Below are 18,682 nucleotides of genomic sequence, written 5' to 3'. Positions count from 1 at the left end.
AGAAAATGCTAGAAACACTGGTCAGGCAGCATCTGTGGAAAGAAAAAAATAATTAAAATTTCATGTTCAATGTTAGAGTCGAAAATCTTTCACCAGAACTGATGTTCAACTTGAAACATTAACTCTATTTCTCTTTCCACACAAATTTAGATCATGTCTTTTATGTCCTTAGGATATCCCAAACTACTTTGGAGTCATTGACATGCTTTTTGAATTTAACTACCATTGTAAGGTTGGGGACAGGAACATCCCACAAACAGCAATTTGAGAATAACCAGATAATCTGATTTTGTGATGATGACTGTGGGATACCTATTGCTAGGACATCAGAGGCACTCTCCTGTCATGCTTTGAAATAGAGACATGGGATCTTTTATGCCCACCTGAGAGTAGACAGGATCTAGGTTTAAAATCCCATCCAAGAAGCATTTAAGTAATCTCAGTACCATACTAGGTGTCACCATTGATTATTGTGCTCAAGTTTATGATGTGGGACCATCCCACAATGCGTAATATTGCTGTATAAAATATATATATAATTCATAAGCAGCAAACGTAGGCGAATGCTGAGGAGATTTTACAATCATATCAGCCATACTACATGCAAATTGTTTACAGATGTTTTCTATCAATGGTCATGGAATAAGGAGCTCCGCCTTCAGGGATAATTTACTTCCAGACCGTCAAATCCAATTTGAGTTCAATGCTCTCTGTTCCAAGATTAGAGTCGGCCCCAGTCAGTCTACTATAAAAAGGCAGCAAAGGCTTCAAGTTAGCTTCACTAAATAAAAAAATCACCCTGTAAATGAGACTGTATTTAGAGGGAATACAAAAATATAATGTTTTGTTTGTAAAGTTTAAGCCACCCTTATTTTAGTTTTAAGGATCCACATAATCGAGTTATATCACTCCACTTTTTCCCTACCAAATTAAAAAAATGACCAACAAAAAATTACAGATTCAATTTAGCATGGCCACCTAGTATCAAACTACACTAGTAATGAACTTTTTCTTATAAAAAAGGTGGGATTACTTTCCCAAATCTATTCTTGATGAATCTTTTTTTGGTGAGAAAAGATAAAGGGCCAACATGCCATGTTCCTTCAGGAAACTAAGATTTTCCACATTACCGAGACCACAGGAAAAATGAGTTAGAACAGGAGATTCAAAATTGCTTTGGCTTTAATACCATGAAAGGAAGACCATACGATATGGTGTATCTGTTGGTGTAGGAGCTAGTGTTCACCGTCAATAACATTATTTGTACTCCTCGTGCTCGGTCTGATTGAAATTGAGATACAGTGTTGAATTACTTGTTTTCTTAAGCAGAGATAAAGAACACTGAATGATAAAAATTCATAGCATCAAAATAGAATTTGGTTCATGTGAGCCATAAGATTGCTCTACCAGTAGCACAACTGGCCTAGTGGATTAAGAATGGTTTGTTTGAGCAAAAGCTCAAATTGTGTTGATTATTAGCAGTGGTTACAGACTACATTTTAGAAAATTCTAATTATCCACATAAATTTGTTTTAAATTTAAAATTCTAAATAAGTAAATACCTGGAAAAAATAATTCCATTAACTAATTCACTTGTGAGATAATTTTAATGCTCTGATATGACAAGTCAGCATCCATGAAAAAAAATCCTTCACCTTGAGGCTAACCACAGTCTAATTAAAAAATATAGAAAACTGCTGGAACATTTCTGTACCCAAAGAGTAAACTATTATTTCTGTTAACACAGTACAAATAGATATTCTCACATTCATTATGCTTCCCTAAAACTTGAAAATAGAGCTCGCTCAAGTGAACTGGAAAATTAGATGAAGGAAATGGTCAGTTGAGATGCTGTGGCACATATTTAAAGAGATCTGTCAGACTACACAGAATAGATACATTCCAATGAGAGAAAGAAATTCCAAGATGAGGACTCACCATCTTTTTATTTGGAGTTTGTTAGGTGTGTCCAGGAAGCATTCCTGACACAGTATGTGGACAGGCTGACTAGAGAGATCATACTGGACCTGCTACTAGGCAATGAGCCTGTTCAGATTTCTCGGTGGGAGAGCATTTTGGAGATAGTGACCATAACTCCTTGACCTTTACCATAGCCTTGGAGAGGGATAGGAGCAGACAATATGGGAAAGTATTTAACTGGGGGAGGGGGAATTATGATGCTATTAGGCAGGAACTTGGGAGCATAGATTGGGAACAGATGTTCTTGGGGAAGTGCACAGCAGAAATGTGGAGGTTGTTTAAGGAGTACCTGCATGAGGTTCTGGATAGGTTTGTCCCTTTGAGGCAGGGTAAGGATGGTGGAGTGAAGGAACTGTGGTTGACACGAGATGTAGAATATCATGTCCAGAGGAAGAAAAAAAGCTTACCTGAGGTTCAGAAAGCATGGATCACACAGGGCTCTGCAGAGTTACAAGGTAGCCAGGAGGGAGCTTAAGAATGAACTTAGGAGAGCAAGAAGGGGGCATGAGAAGTCCTTGGTGAGTAGGATCAAGGAAAACCCAAAGGCATTCTACACGTATGTGAGGAATAGCAGGATGACTAGAGTGAGGGTAGGACCGATCAGGGATAAAAGAGGAAACATGTGCCTGGAATCGGAAGAGGTAGGGGAGGTCCTTAATGAATACTTTGCTTTAATAATTACCAGAGACACCTTGACATTTGTGAGCATGGCGTACAACAGGCTGATACGGTCGGGCATGTCGACATGAGGAAAGAGGATGTGCTGGAACTTTTGAAAAATATTAGGTTAAGTCACCGAGCCGGACAGGATATATCCAATTTTATTATGGGAAGCGAGGGAAGAGATTGCTACGCCTTTCGGGATGATCTTTGCATCCTCACTGGCCACAGGAGCAGTGCCAGATGATTGGAGGGTGGCAAATGTTGTTCCTTTGTTTAAGAAAGGGAGTAGGGATAACCCTGGGAATCACAGACCAGTGAGTCTTACTTCAGTGGTGCGCACTTTCTAAGAAGATTCTTAGAAACAGGATTTATGGGCATTTGGAGAAGCATGGGGTGATTAGGGACAGTCAGCATGGCTTTGTGAGGGGCAGGTCGTGCCTCACAAGCCTGATTGAATTCTTTGAGGATGTGACAAAGCACATTGATGAAGGTAGAGCAGTGGAAGTGGTGTACATGGATTTTAGTAAGGCGTTTGATAAGGTTCCTCATGGAAGGCTCATTCAGAAAGTCAGGAGGCATGGGATCCAGGGAAACTTGGCTGTGCGGATTCAGAATTGGCTCGCTCATAGAAGACAGAAGGTGGTTGTAGATTCTGCCTGGAGGTCGGTGACCAATGGTGTTCCACAGGTATCTGTTCTAGGACCCCTGCTCTTTGTGATTTTTATAAATGACTTGGACGAGGATGTGGAAGGGTGGGTTAGTAAGTTTGCTGATGATACAAAGGTTGGTGGTGCTGTGGATAGTGTAGAAGGTTGTTATAGATTACAACAGGATATTGATAGAATGCAAAGCTGGGCTGAGAAGTGGCAGATGGAGTTCAACCCGGAAAAGTGTGAAGTGATACACTTCGGGAGATCAAATTTGAAGGCAGAATACAAAGTTAATGGCAGGACTCTTAGCAGTGTGGAGGAACAGAGGGATCTTGGGGTCCATGTCCATAGATCCCTCAAGGTTGCTGCGCAGGTGTATGGTGAAGGCGTATGGTGTGTTGGCCTTCATTGGTTGGGGTATTTAGTTCAAGAGCCGCAAAGTTCAAGAGCGGCTCTATAGAACTCTTGTCAGACCACACTTAGAGTATTGTGTTCAGTTGCAGTCACCTCTTTATGGGAAGGATGTGGAAGCTTTAGAGAGGGTGCAGAGGAGATTTACCAGGATGCTGCATGGATTGGAGAGCATGTCTTATGAGGATAGGTTGAGTGAGCTAGGGCTTTTCTCTTTGGAGAGGAGGAGGATGAGTGGTGACTTGATAGAGGTGTACAAGATAAGAGGCATAGATTGAGTTGTCAGTCAGAGACTTTTTCTCAGGGTGACAATGGCTAACACGAGGGGACATAATTTTCAGGTGATTGGAGGAAGACACAAGTGGGATGTCAGGAGTAAGTTTTTTTTAAAACACAGAGAGTGGTAGGTGCGTGGAACGCACTGCCGGCAGAGGTTGTGGTGGTCAGATACATTAGGGACATTTAAGAGACTTTCAGATAGCCACATGAATGATAGAGAAATGGGGGGCTAGTGGGAGGGAAGGGTTAGATAGATCTTAGAGCAGGATAAAATGCTGGCACAACATTGTGGGTCGAAGGGCCAGTATTGTGCTATGTTCTATCAGTAGTTAACTTAAAAAGTTAAAAATAGTATCAAAATTTGAGAAAAGCATATAACTGCACAAAGGCAAGTAGATTGGACTAAAAGATAAATAAGGAAGGAAGTATTAGAGTCCGAGATAAACTAGCAAGTATTAAAACATATAGTACGATTTTATATAGATTTTTTAAAAAAAGTTAACAAAGTGAGTGTTGGTCCTATAGAAAATGAATTTGGGAAATGATAAATGAAAACAAGGCAATGGGAAATAAATTGAACAGGTAGTTTGCATCAGTCATCTCTATGGAAAATACAACTAACACCACAGAAATGGCTCTAAATCAGGAATTGAGAGGGAGGAACTCAGAAAATTACAATCATTAGAACAGTGGCACTGAGCAAATTGTTGCCGCTGCATTCTGACAAATCTCTGGGTGCTGATGGACTTCATCCAGGGGTCTTAATTTAAGCGGCTGGTGAAAAACAGATGCATTGGGTTTAATTTTCCAAAATTCTCTTTATTTGGGAAAATTTCTATTAGATTTGAAAGTAGGGAAATTTAACTCCCTTATTCAAAAAGGGAGACAGAAAACGGCATACTGCAGCCCTGTTGCCCATCATTGAGAAAATGTTAGAAGTTATTATTAAAGATGGACAAAAAAATTCAAGGTATTCAGGCAGAATCAAAGTGTTAAAGGGAAATCATGTTTGATCAATTTATTGGAATTCTTTGAAGAGGTAACATGAGATAAAGGAGAATCTGTGGATGTATTAAGATTTCCATAAAGCATCTGGTAAGGCACTATATCAAAAGATATTATAGAAACTAAACACTTATAGTGCAAAATTGGTGTTAATAGAAGATTGACTGGTCAACATTGTAGGAATAAATGAGTCTTTTTCTTGTTAGCAAGATGTAATGAGTATTAGACCACAGGGCTTGGTGCTGGGGCCTTAACATTTATCAATTTATATAAATGATTTGGCTAAATGCACCAAAGGTATAGTTGCAAAATTTGGTGATGACACAAAGATAAGTAGGAAAGGAAGTTGTGAGGAGGACAGAAGGAGGCCACAAAGGAAAGTGAAGTGGTTGGGTGAGGATCTGAAAAATGGAGTATAATGTGGGAAGAAGTGAAATTGTCCACTTTGGCAGGAAAGAAAAAAAATGTGGTGTTTATTCTAAAGATTAAAAAGCTCTGAGATGCAGAAGGATATGAGTATCCTATTGCATGATTCTCAACATGCTAATATGTAGGAACTGCAAGTAATTAGGAAAGGTAACAGAATGTTATCATTTATTAAATGCATTTTGCATTTGTGTATAGAAAGATAAACAGATATACAAGTTGAATCCTTTCAACTCCAGATCACACTAAGTTTTCATATTAAATACAAAAGTAGGGAAATTACGCTTCAGTGAAATAGGACATTGGTGAAACCATATCTTGAATAGTATGAATGATGAAGTGTCCGTATTTTAAACAACGATTTTAATGTGTTAAATGCAGTTCACTGGACTAGTACCTGGAATGGGCTGGTTGTGTTCTGAGGTAAGGTTGGATAGGCCAGCTTTGTATCCACTGATGTTTGGAAAAGTTAGATTTGATTGAAACATAAGATATTAAGGGGTCTTGACAGAGTGAATGTGGAGATGTTTCCCCGTGGGAGAATCTAGAATTAGGGATCACTATTTAAAAATAAGTAATCACCCATTTAAGACAGGGGTTTTATGAAATTCTCTCTCAAAGGATTGAGAGTCTTTGGAACTCTTTCTCTGAAGGCAATGGAAACAGATCCTTTGGATATTTTTAAAGGCAGAAGTACATAGATACTTGATAAGGAAGGGGATAAAAGATTACAGCAGGAATACAGTTACAATCAGATCTGCCATAATCTTATGGCAAACCAGGCTTGAGGGTCTGAGTGGCCTACTCCTGCTCCTAATTTGTACATATGAAAACCAGGAAATATGCATGCTTGAAAATTTGCGATATGTATTTGAAGCAGGTAAGGGAAAGAGGTGTTACTTCTTTACAACTATTGCATATACTGCCAAATATTTTGATACAATTCAAACATTATCATTTACAAATGGTGAGAACCCACTTGAAGGAAGTGCTAGGCTTACATAGAACATAGAACAATTACAGCACAATTCAGGCCCTTCGGCCCACAAAGCTGTGCCAAACATGTCCCTACCCTTACACTCTGAAGTTGAGAAGAATGACATATGATCTTACTGAAAGATGCAAGATTCTGAGAGGGCTTTATAAAGGTAGATACTATGATAATGTTTCCCACTCAGGGGGAAGCTGGAATTAGGAGCCATCATCTCAGGATAAAGAATGCTTAATTAGGAAAAAGAAGGAATTTCTTATTTAAGCAGAATACGAATTCTCTGCCCCAGAGAGCTGTGAACATCTAATGATCAAGTATATTCAAGACTGGTTTTTGGACTAAATAAGAATCAAGGGTTAAAAGGGATCAGACTGGAAGTAAAGAGAGATCAGCCTTGATTTAATGAAATATTGAAGGCAACCCAAGGAGTTATATGGCCTACTCCTGATCCTATTTCTAATGTTCTTATGTAGTAATTTTATTGAACTTTAGGATCACACTAGCTGCTGTATACTTATAGATTCTATAAGCAGAACGGTAACTAGGGAAAGAATAGGTCCCCTCAAGGATCAGTGTTGTCATCTACATGTGGAGCCATGGATAATGGGCAAGGTTTTAAATAAATACTTGTCATCTCTATTTAATGTGGAGAAGTTTCTGGAAGTTAGGGAATTCAGGGAAGAGAACAGTGATGTCCTGAAACATATCAATATTATAAAACAGGAGGTGTTGGCAGTCTTGAAGCACATATCGGTGGATAAATCCCTGAAGTCAGATTAATTGTACCCTAGGATGTCGGGGGAAGCAAGGGGAGAAATTGCTGAGGCCCTGGCAGAGATCTTTGTATCTTTCTTCACCATGGAAGACTGGAAGGTGGCTAATGTTGTGCCTTTACTTAAGAAGGGCTATAAGGATAAACCAGGGAACTATAGGCTGTTGAGCCTAAAATCAGAGGTGGGTAAGCTACTGGAGAGGTTTCTGAGAGACATGATCTATATGTATTTGGAAAGGCAAGGATTGATTAGTGATAGTCAGTTTGGCTTTGTACATGGGAAATTGAGTCTCAGCAATATAATCAAGTTTTTTTTTGAAGAGCTGATCAGGAGGATTGACCAGGGTAGGACGGTAGATGGTGTCAATGTAGTCTTTAGCAAGGCTTTTTATAAGGTCCTGCAGAGTGATCCAGAGTGAGCTTGGATACAAAATTGGCTTGTTAAGAGGAGTCAGAGGGTGGTAGTGAAAGGTTGTTTTTCAGATTGGAGTCCCTTAACCACAAGGATCAGAGCTGGATACCCTGATGTTTGTCATATACGTTAATGATTTGCATTAGAACGTAGGTAGCACAATTAATGTTTGCGGATGAAACCAAAATTGGTGGTGTGATGGACAGAGGTTGTCTAAGGTTACAACAGGATCTAGACCAACTGGGAAAGGAGCCAAAGAATGGCAGATGGAATTTAACTCAAACAAGTGCAATGTGATGCATTTTGGGAAGCTAAACCGGGGCAAGACTTACACAGTAAATGACAGGCTCTGGGGAGTGTTGTAAAGTGGAGAGGCCTAGGGATACAAGTACATAGTTCCCTGAAAGTGATGACACACATACAGAGTGGTGAAGAAGGCATACGGCATGCTTGCCATTAAATGAAGCATTAAGTACAAGAGTTTGGACATCATGTTAAATTGGTGAAAATGCACATGGAATATGGTGTGCAGCTCTGTTCGCCTCTATTCCTCTGTTTTATAGGAAGGATGTGATTAAGTAAGAGAACATGCAGAAAAGATTCACAGGGTTGTTATTTGGACTGCAGTGCTTGACTAATGAGGAGAGAGTGGATAGGCCAGGACTTTTCCCTGGAGCAAGGGAGGCTAAGGGGTGACTTTAGAGAGGTTTATAAAATCATAAGGGCATAAATAAGGTAGATGGTTCACAGTCTTTTTCCCAGGGTTGGAGCGTCTTAAACCAGAAAGCATAGGTTTAAGGGTGAGAGGGAAAGGTTTAAAGAGGACTTAAGGAGCAGGTTTTTCCACACAGGGGGGAGTGGGTACATGGAATGACGAGTACAATTACAATGTTCAACATACATTTAGACAGGTTCATGGATAGAAAAGGTTCAAAGGGATAGGAGCCAAATGCAGGCAAATGGGACAAGCTCAGGAAGGTACTTTGGTTGGCATGGATGAGTTGGGCCGAAGGGCCTGATGCCATGCTGCATAACTCTATGACTCAATTTCACTATAAGTAGCACAAGATTTAAGTTTGTACAGCCTTTAAAATCTCCTTGTGGTCTTTTTCAATATCCTGTCAATTCACTATTCCTATGAAAACTTAATGATCATTTGGAGGTGAAAGCATCAGCCTGGATTTCTGTTTATCCTTCTACATACTAATGCATAACTAATTTAATCCTGATGTACTAACCCCAACCAACATTTAAATAACTAAAAACAGTGCATTTAATAAGTGCCTTTTGGTAATACTCATCTCACAGATTTCAAGAGAACAAAAAATACACAACTAATTCAAATAACTATTTATACATTGAATAACAATTAACTATATACGTATTAAACAACAGCAAAGGGTCTCAATGAAAAATAACCAGAAGTAGAACATTTTTTAAAAACTTCAGAAAAAATGACAACACCATCCACTAATCACTTAAATTCTTTCAGCAGCATGTTTCTTTTTGGCCAAAGGCATAAAATTTTGTATTATGATTTACAATTTTCAAATGGAAAAGGATTGGAAATGATGCACTAACTTACCCACAAATTGTCCATGACCGGTTTGAAATTGCTTAAGTAAGTTTTCTTGCAGAGGCTTATCTGCTGTCAGACACCTAGAATTTTAGATCTGTACTCTTTACTGCAGCATCCACAATGGACCCAGTCATCAATTCTGATTTACAGATCTCCTGTGGTCTTTACACAGGAGATCTATACCCTGCAATGCCTTTCTGAAAGTCTACTTAAATCTGGACCTGGATCAATATGTTGTGAAGGACCAACTGGGGAAAAGGCTATTTTGGATCTTGTTTTGTGCAATAATAGAATTTGGCATCAGGTTTAAAAGTGATGGAGTTCTAGGGTCTTAAATCTAAGCAAAGGGAACCATGAAGACAGGCGAGGAGAATTGGCTATTAGGAGAAACACTGAAAGGTATGAGGGTGAACATGCAAATTTAAGGAAATCATGCACAAGTTGCAAAAAGTAAAGTTCTTCTATGGCACAAAAACCTGAGGAAAAGTGATTCTTTGGCTGAATTCAAGGTTTACAAAGCTGGCAGAAATAGCAGTTGTCTGAAGTTAGGGACATTTTCGAATTCAGCAAAGATGTACAAGAGATTGATAAAGAGAAGCACGATAAAATATGAGAGTACACTGGCAAGAAACATAAAAATGAACCATCTGAGTTTTTATAGGCAAGTAAAAGGAAAAGATTAGTGAAGATAAATGTGGGCCTCTTATAGACAGAAACAGGATTGTAGGGTAGCAAATATGACCCCATTATTTAAAAAAGGATGAAAAGAGAAAACAGAGAAATACTGAGCTGTTGACCTAATGACCATGAAAGGGAATATGATGGAATCTACAATGATGTAATAATGCCTTGTAAAGGAACAATAGAGTTGAGCAGAGACAGTGTGAATTTCAGAAAGGAAAATCATATTTGTCTGATCCACGAGTTCTTTGAAGGTGTGACTGGTAGAAATAAATAGAGGATGTGGTGTATTTGATTTCTGTAAAGTGTTTGACCAGGTCCCATACAGGACATTGATTAAAAAGGTTAGAGCACGTAGGGCTGGTGGTAATATACTGACCTGGTTTGAGAACTGGTTATGGGAAAGCAAAGAAGGAGAATGAATGTATCATTCTCAGATTGTCAGGCTGTGATTATTGAGGTACCTCAGGGCTCAGTGCTCGGGCCTCAGCTTTAGATGATCTATATCAACCACTTGGCTGAGATATTAAACGTCTAGGTTTGCTGACGATACTAAACTAGGTGGATGTGAGTATGGAGGAGGATATAAAGATGCTTCATGGGGGTATGGACAAATTAAAAGAGGAGGTGAGAACATGAGAAATGCAATGTAACATGGAAACATAGGAGGCTTCCATTTTGATGCACATAGCTGGAAAACAGAATTTTTGATAAATGGAGGACTGAGTAAGATTGATGTGCAAAGGGACCCAGGTGCAATTGCACATGGGTAGCCGAAGACCAACGATACAGATGAAGCAAGCAATTAAGTGTACAAATAGTAAATTACCTTTATCAGAATCAGATTTATTATCATTGACTTAGATAATGTGAAATTTGTTGTTTTGCGACAGCACTACAGTGCAAAGTCATAAATTTATTAAAAATTACAAAAATAAAGTGCAAAAAATATTAATAACAAGGTAGTGTTCATGGACCGTTCAGAAATCTGATGGCGGAGGGGGAGAAGCTGTTCCTGAATTGTTGAATGAGAGTCTTCAGGCTCCTGTACCTCCTCCACGATGGTGGTAATGAGAAGAGGACGGTGAGGATCTTTAGTGACGGATGCCGCCTTCTTGAGGCACCGCCCCTTGAAAATGTCCTCAATGGTGGGGAGGGTTGTGTCTGTGGTGGAGCTGGCTGAGTCTATAACCCTCTGCAGCCACTTGCAATCCCGTGTATTGGAGTCTCCATACCAGGCTGTGATGCAACCTGTCATAATGCTCTCCACCGTACATCTATAGAAATTTGTAAGAGTCTTTGGTGACATACTGAATCTCCTCAAATTCCTAATGAAGTAGAGCTGCTGGCATGCCTTCTTCATCATTACATCAATGTGTTGGGCCCAGGATAGATTCTCTGGGATGTTGACACCCAGGAACTTGAAGTTGCTCACCCTTTCCACCGCTGACCCCTCAATGAGGACTGGTGTGTGTTCTCCCAACTTCCCCTTCCTGAAGTCCACAATCAGTTCCTTGGTCTTGCTGATGTTGAGTGCGAGGTTGATGTGACCACAGTCAACCAGAAGATCTATCTCACTCCTGTACGCCTCCTCATCGCCATCTGAGATTCTACCAACAACAGTGGTGTCATCAGCAAATTTATAGATGACGTTTGAGCTGTGCTTAGCTACACAGTCATGAGTGCAGAGAGAGTAGAGCAGCAGGCTAAGCACACATCCTTGAGGTGGGCCTATGTTGATTATCCACAAGGAGGAGATGTCGTTACTGATCCACACTGACTGTGGTCTCCCTGTAAGTAAATTGAGGATCCAGTTGCAGAGGGAGGTACAGTGGTCCAGGTTTTGAAGCTGGGTGATTACTACTGAGGTGATGTTGGACACCGAACCGTAATCAATAAACAGCAGCCTAATGTATGTTTTGCGGTTGTCTAGGTGCTCCAAAGTAGAGTGGACAGCCAGTGAGATTGCGTCTGCTGTAGACCATTGTGGCAGTAGGTGAATTATCAGAGAATTTGAAAACAGGAGTAAGGAAGTCTTATTGCTATTGTACAGGGCCTTGCTGAGACCATTCTTAGAGCTTGCCTATAGTTTTAACCTTCTTACCCAAGAAAGAATGTACTTGCCATAGAGGGGCGCCACAAAGTTTCAATCTACTGGTTCCAGGCATGGGGTGTTTACTGCATGAGATAAAGCAGACTGGGACTATATTCTCTAGAGTTTATAAGAGATCTCATCAAAACAAACACAATTCTTAAAGGACTTGACAGACTGGATGCAGGGAGAATGTTTCTCCTGGCTGGGCAGTTGAGGACTCAGCAAGTCAGGCAGCATCTGCAAGGGAAATGTACTGTCAACATTTCGGGCCAAGACCCTTAATCTGGACTGAAAGATAGAGGGGAGATAGCCAGTATAAAGAGGTGAGGAGAAGGGATGGAGCAAGAGCTGACAAGCAATAGGTAGATCCTGGTGGAAGGTCAATAGGCTAAATGCAAACTGGAGGAATGGCACCTCATATTCCACCTGGGTAGTCTGCAACCTGACAGCATGAATATTGAACTCTCCACTTTTAGGTAACCTGCTCCCTTCTGTCATCTTTCTTTCTCATATCGATCTACCCAGTTCCTCCTAACCACCAAAGCTCCCATCATCATGTTTTTTTCACCTTCCTCCACCCACTCTGTCTGCCCATCACCAACATACACCTCCCATTGGGTCCTCTCCCCCTATTGTTCCCATCTGCCCACCCCACCTCCCCTATTTGGTTCCATGCTCCACCTCCTTTTCCTATCAGATTCCATCATCTGTAGCCCTTTGTTGCCTCCATTGATCACCTCCCAGCCTCTGTTGCTATCTCCACTCTTCCCTTCTGCATCTGCCTATCACCCCTCCTCACTTGGATCCACTAATTGCTTGCCAGCTCTTGCTTCACGCCATCCCCTCACCTCTTTATATTAGCCATCTCCCCTCTATCTTTCAGTCCAGACAACGGGTTTCGACCTGAAATGTCAATCGTCCATTTCCTTCCACAGATGCTGCCTGACCTGTTGAGTTCTTCCAGCAGTTTGTTTTTTGCAAAGGAAAACATGATGTCATTTGGTTACTCGAACTGCAATCCACATGCGAGACTGCAATGTCAAAATTATTTTTTTCCAATTCCACAAATCTTCCAGTGCTTCTCCTATCTTGATGATGTGAATCATCCCAACCTGGTTCCATTAGGTTGGTGGGTCCCCAGGATCTCGACAAATTGATATGCTTTGTGTGAACCAAAATAGGAGGACTAGCAAACCATTCGACTCTGCTAGGCATCATTGCCGCTCTCAATTCTGCCTAACTACAACATCCAGCAAAGCCTACACTTATTATTTGTTGGAAAAGTGGATTATTACCTGGAGCAGTGACCTTAAACTTTTTATTTCCCTCCCACACATTCAAGATAATGAATCCAAATGTGGTTTCATTCACTCTGGTTCTGCTGTTGATTATTTAACCTCACAAATAAAAGCTTCCAAAATGTATTTGATAATAATAGGAACCTAAATGAATGGTACCATTAATGGTAGTAAACAAAGGGGCTGGGGTTCCTGCAAGTCTTCCTTCCTTCAAATCTTCCTTCCTTCCAAATTTGTCTACAAAAGGGACAACTCAATTTTTATTCTTCACAGGATTATGGCAAAGAGGAGGAAGAAAAAGTGTTCCAGGTGAAGCAGCAATTCACTTGCACTTCTTCCAATTTTGTGTATTGTGTTTGACAATCACACTGTGGTTTCTACATCAGAGAAACCATATGCATATTCAGTAACTGATTTGCAGTACACCTCTGTTCAATATGCAAAGTATCCAAAGGTTCCCTTTGCCTGTCATTTTAATTCTCTGTCTCCTTCCCACTATGACCTCTGCCTTCAATTTTGTTCCAACTTAATGCACAGGACTTTATCTTGTGAATTGGCACATTACAACTTTCAGGACTTAATATGGAGTTTAATAATTTTAGGTTGGTATTGGTTTATTATTGTCATTTGTACCGAGGTACAGTGAAAAACTTGTCTTGCATGTCGTTCATACAGATCAATTCATACAGGTCTTTGATTATGCTGGCTGCTTCACCGAGGTAGTGAGAAGTATAGAGTCCATGGAGGGGAGGTTGATTTCTGTGATGTGCTGGGCTGTGTCCACAACTCTCTGTAGTTTCTTGCAGTCCCGGGCAGAGCAGTTGCCATACCAAGCCATGATGCATCCAGATAGGATGCTTTCTATGGTGCATTATTAAACTTCCTTATTTCTACAGATCTGGCTATACCTTTGTTTCAAAATGATTCCTTGAATCATTTTGTTTGAATTTCAGTTTTAAAATAATTGTTGCATTGTCAACTTGGATCTGCACCTATCACAGATATTCCCTCACTTTTCCCCAGCTCCCCTTCTCTGCAACATAAAACACAGCTGTCTTATCACTTTTCCAATTCTGATGAAGAGCCATTGACCTGAAACTTCAACTGTTTTTCTCCCCACCAATGCTGGAAGTGTGCAAAGGGTCAGGCAGCAACCTCTAATTTTCTTTGAAATGTCTAGCATCTTCAGTTTTTTGGTCCAAGAAAAACTTTTTCTTCCTCAGAGAGCACAGCATGTCGGATAAAAGCAGAATAAATTCAGATTAGTGGCCGTTAACATTTGCACCGCATAAGTGTTGGGCAATCAGCATCTGCACAAAAAAAATCTAACAATCAATTGCCCTACTAACACCAAACCTCCCACCATCAACATACTGCAAAATGCCATTTACCAGAAATTTAAATGAATCAGTCACATTAACACAATGGCTACAAGAACAGGACAGGGACTGGGTGCACTGGTAAGTGACTCAACTCTTTACTCCCTAAAGCATTTCCACCACTCTCCCGTTGCCTGCATGCTTGAAGGAGCAACAACACTAGAGCTCCTTGAATGCAGGATCCTGGACATTATACTTGAGCACAATATTCCAATGTGTAAAAGTTTTCACCTCTTAGCTCAAAACCATCCAGGACCAAGTGATCCATTTAACTGGTAACGCACAAATTACCTTATGTATCCATTCTGTCCAACATCAAAAAACAGTTGCAGAGTGTATTAGTAACAGTATGCATAGCAGCAGCTCCCTAAGACTTCTAGATTCTACCTCCAAGACCTGTGAATTTTACCTTCTTCATTGGCAATTCCTTGGGATCAAGGAAATTTGCTTCCACACCAATTCTGAATGCTCCTTCTCCAATTTGAGCTCTCATGGGCCAGGAATTCCCAAGGATTGGTGGGAACTTTTTAAAAAATGTGCTCAAATCTTTCTTTAATCTTTTCCTCCGTAATCCCTTCCAGTGACTGAGCTTGGAATAGAATGTCTGTTTCAAGTGTCTGGTATCAGGCATGTGAATAATGTGGCCTGCCAACAGCATCAACTGACTATAGTTAGGGCCTCAGTGCTGGGTACATTGGCCTGGGAAAGGATAATGACTTTGGTTTGATTTCTGGAGAACTTGGAGGATTCTCTGCAAAATGCTGTTGTGGATAATAGTCAGAACCATATAGGAGGGCTGGGATCACTACTGCTCTATGGACCACAGTTTTGTGCCAGGTTTGAGGATTTGATCTTTAAACACCCTTTTCCACAAGTGACCAAAGAGTGTGCTTATGCATTGAAGGTGATGATGAATTTCTTCATCAATCCCCATCTTTACTGGAGGGTGGCTTCCAAAATATGAGAAGTAGTCTAGGCTTTCCAAGGTCTCACCATGAAGTTTATTGTTAGAGGGCAAGGTTGTTCAGTGCGAGCATGTTAGCAGAGGATTTTTGTCTTGTGAATGCTGTCTCTAGTTTTACCAGGCCCATCTTGATGCTGCACTCAATTAAATGCTGTCTGGATCTCAAGGCTAGCCTTGCTCAACTTGCCTCTAAATTTCACCTCTTTAGTTCACATTTGGACCATGAATGTGATGAGGTATGGAGTCATGTGGCTCTGATAAAATCCACATCAGCCTCTGAAAGTTACTCTCTGATAAACACCTTCTCAAATATCAACTGCTCATGCTTCTGGTCTGCCACCAATGGCAATAACACCTCCACCAATCTACTAAAAGGCTCCTGTCCCTCTTTCAATGACACTATTTCCAGATGTTTTTTCATTCCTACCACTTCAAACCTGTTAACCTGGTTCTCTGAGCAAATGTGGCAATGCCCAGCTTAGCTGGCGATAACCAGATTTGATCAATCCACCTGAAGTAGCACTATCAATTCTCTTCTAACCTTAAATCTGCATACAATGCACAAAATATTCTTGAGCTAGAAAAACACTCCATCATTCTCCTTTAACTGTGGGTTCTATTATTACACAGACACTAAACTCTCTCAGTTCAATAGCTCACTGTTTGCTGCCTCATTCATTCCAATCCAAGCTCTTAGCTACTCAACTCACCCTTTACAGCCCTATGTTCAGCAACATCATCAATATGGCCCTATATTTCAGCACTATTCTTAGCTGCAGTAGTGTGCTGGCTGGTCCTGAGAGATAAGCTTCAACTTAAAGGGCTTCACTTGCAGTGGTTCCAAGTGCCATACTCTAAATACTGGGATACACTCAGGCAGGTTCCCTGAAGCATAACCAAGGCAGACTTCATTCATTGTTAAAGTATTTTTTCCCCTTGTGCTATCTGTGTATCAATGCTATCTACAGAACACACTGGTGTGATTTAATTTCCCCGAAATGGTATCCAAATGTGCATTATGCATCATTAGATGATACTTAACATATCCATTCTTTAGATTATTACATGTACCAAAGGCCCAGCAGCAATTTTTCAAACATCATTAATGATAACGTACAGAATTGGTTTCTCAATAAAATTCTATCATATAGGACACATAAATGAATTAGATAATATGTTAAACAATAGATGGAAGGTAAATCTGGAAGACTGTTTTTAGTTAAACCATGGGCTTGACCACAGGCTATACACCCAAACAGTGAAAGACAAAACTTAGCACTGATGTTAGGAAGTTCCTCCTCACAAGCAATGATCAGTATGTAAGTTATTGACTGCTTGAATGGCTGAGCCATTATTGATTTTCATCAACTAAGTCCAACTTGAGATAAGCATCCACATATATTCTGATAAAACCATAGTTCTGGTCACAACTGTATATTCAAATGTTTTTTTTAAAAAAAGGCATTAACCAATTAAGTACTTGGTTAAAAAAAATTCCAATCCACAATCACAAAGAAGAAAACTTCCCAAGCTAGTTAATTTTCTTTACTTTTGTAATGAAGTATTAAACAAGCAACAAACATTATGGTTACATTTCCTCTTAATTTTTTTTTCACTGAAGTGCAGTTCCATGAGCCATTCACTCATCTCTAATTGTTCTGATTGTAATCAAAGTCATGCTTCTGCTGGGTAACCATTCAGTCCTAGTCTGAGTACCCTTGTTTTAAAAGAATATAGAGTACAGCATTTTTCTTTCTGGGCAAAAAGGATTATTTAACACTCAAATAAAAGAAGAAGAGGATTATTTGAAACCTAATCTGCATTTACGTTCTTTACAGCTCTTTCCCATTCACAATATTTACAACTTTTGTTAATCTGCCATTTTAGCAAGACTTTTCCTTGAAATAGTACTGTATTGGTTAAGCCCAATTAGAATTGTGCACTTCCACTGATCTGACACTTCAGTGTCGTGCTGAGAATGCATTGCATTTGTCAAAAGTGACACCTTTTGGATGACGCATTATACTGAGCTTAATGAACTCAAATAATTCCATAGTATTTGGAAAACTGGCAGGCCATTGCTCACAGATACCAAAAGTAGATTATCTGTCTAATTGTTGAGGGTCTTATTGTCTACACACTGACTGCCATATTTGTCAACATAAATGACTGCACTTCAACCAGAAATTAATGGTTGTGAAGTGATATCAGGAATGATGAGGCCTTCATACATCTTCTTTTCTTACTACTGCCTTTCTACCACCAGCAGCTGCGTTTACAGAAGCCCAACAGACCATTTTATCTCACTTTATGCCACAGTAATTGTGATTACAGCTTGACAGTCACTGACAGTTAGGGAAAGCTTTTGGATTTCATGAGTGCATTGTAAATGCAAACTCTTCGTAAGCTCTCCTCCTCCTCCGTTATTTTCTTCTCTCCCCGGCCCTCTGACACTCACCACTTCCCGTGCTCGGGCGCTAAACTCCGCCCTGGTCCTGCCCTTCCTCAGGATGTCCTCCTTGACCGGCTCAGCGTTGACGCCGATCGCCTTGTTCCGAGTTTTCACCGTTTTCACACTCGCTCGAAACAGCAGCGTGATGTCCGCTGCCATGTTCTCATCCGACACGTCATCAGTCCTTATTTCATCAGAGCGCGACCCCGCCGAGGTTCCCGTGCCCCAACAAGGAAAGAGCGTCATCACTCCAGGACACGGCCGGCAATGCCGGCAGTGCCGTCACTGTGCAGCGGGAGTTTAATTTGCAGAGAGAACTGCTGGAACATCGGGATTAGGAATATGGTCTCGTCAGGCGGAGAATCGGGAGTGGGAAAGGGATCATTCTGAGGGCTGTCGTTTTGGTTTCCAAGGAAATAAGAAGGGATTTTACATGATGTTGGCGGAAGAGCGTGGCGTTGCCATAGAGACCAGGGCACCTGGACCTGCCTTTGGTGCTGAGTTGTGTGATTGCACCCGACTCATTAACGGGAACTACAGGAAGGATGCCATTCAGACACCGAAACCAAGGCGAGTTCTTCACAAATAGCCCGTATGATATTGATCATCTTGAACAGTTTATTCTGTGCACAGTTAACTTATATA

General features: G+C 40.5%; 1 protein-coding gene across 1 annotated transcript in view; it reads right to left on the bottom strand.

Moving 5' to 3' along the window:
- stx18 (syntaxin 18) overlaps positions 1-18,208 on the bottom strand; it is a 119,025-nt gene extending 100,817 nt beyond the window's left edge. The window contains exon 1 of the mRNA XM_052041378.1: positions 18,044-18,208. Coding sequence (XP_051897338.1) covers positions 18,044-18,196 — 153 coding nt within the window. The 5' untranslated portion in view covers positions 18,197-18,208. The remainder of the gene's footprint in view (positions 1-18,043) is intronic.
- Positions 18,209-18,682: the final 474 nt, after the last annotated feature.

The sequence above is a fragment of the Pristis pectinata genome, chromosome 2 (genome assembly GCF_009764475.1).
Source record: "Pristis pectinata isolate sPriPec2 chromosome 2, sPriPec2.1.pri, whole genome shotgun sequence".
Taxonomy (NCBI): domain Eukaryota; kingdom Metazoa; phylum Chordata; class Chondrichthyes; order Rhinopristiformes; family Pristidae; genus Pristis; species Pristis pectinata.
The sequence above is the reverse complement of the archived record's forward strand: the minus strand, read 5'-3'. Positions and strand labels throughout refer to the sequence as shown.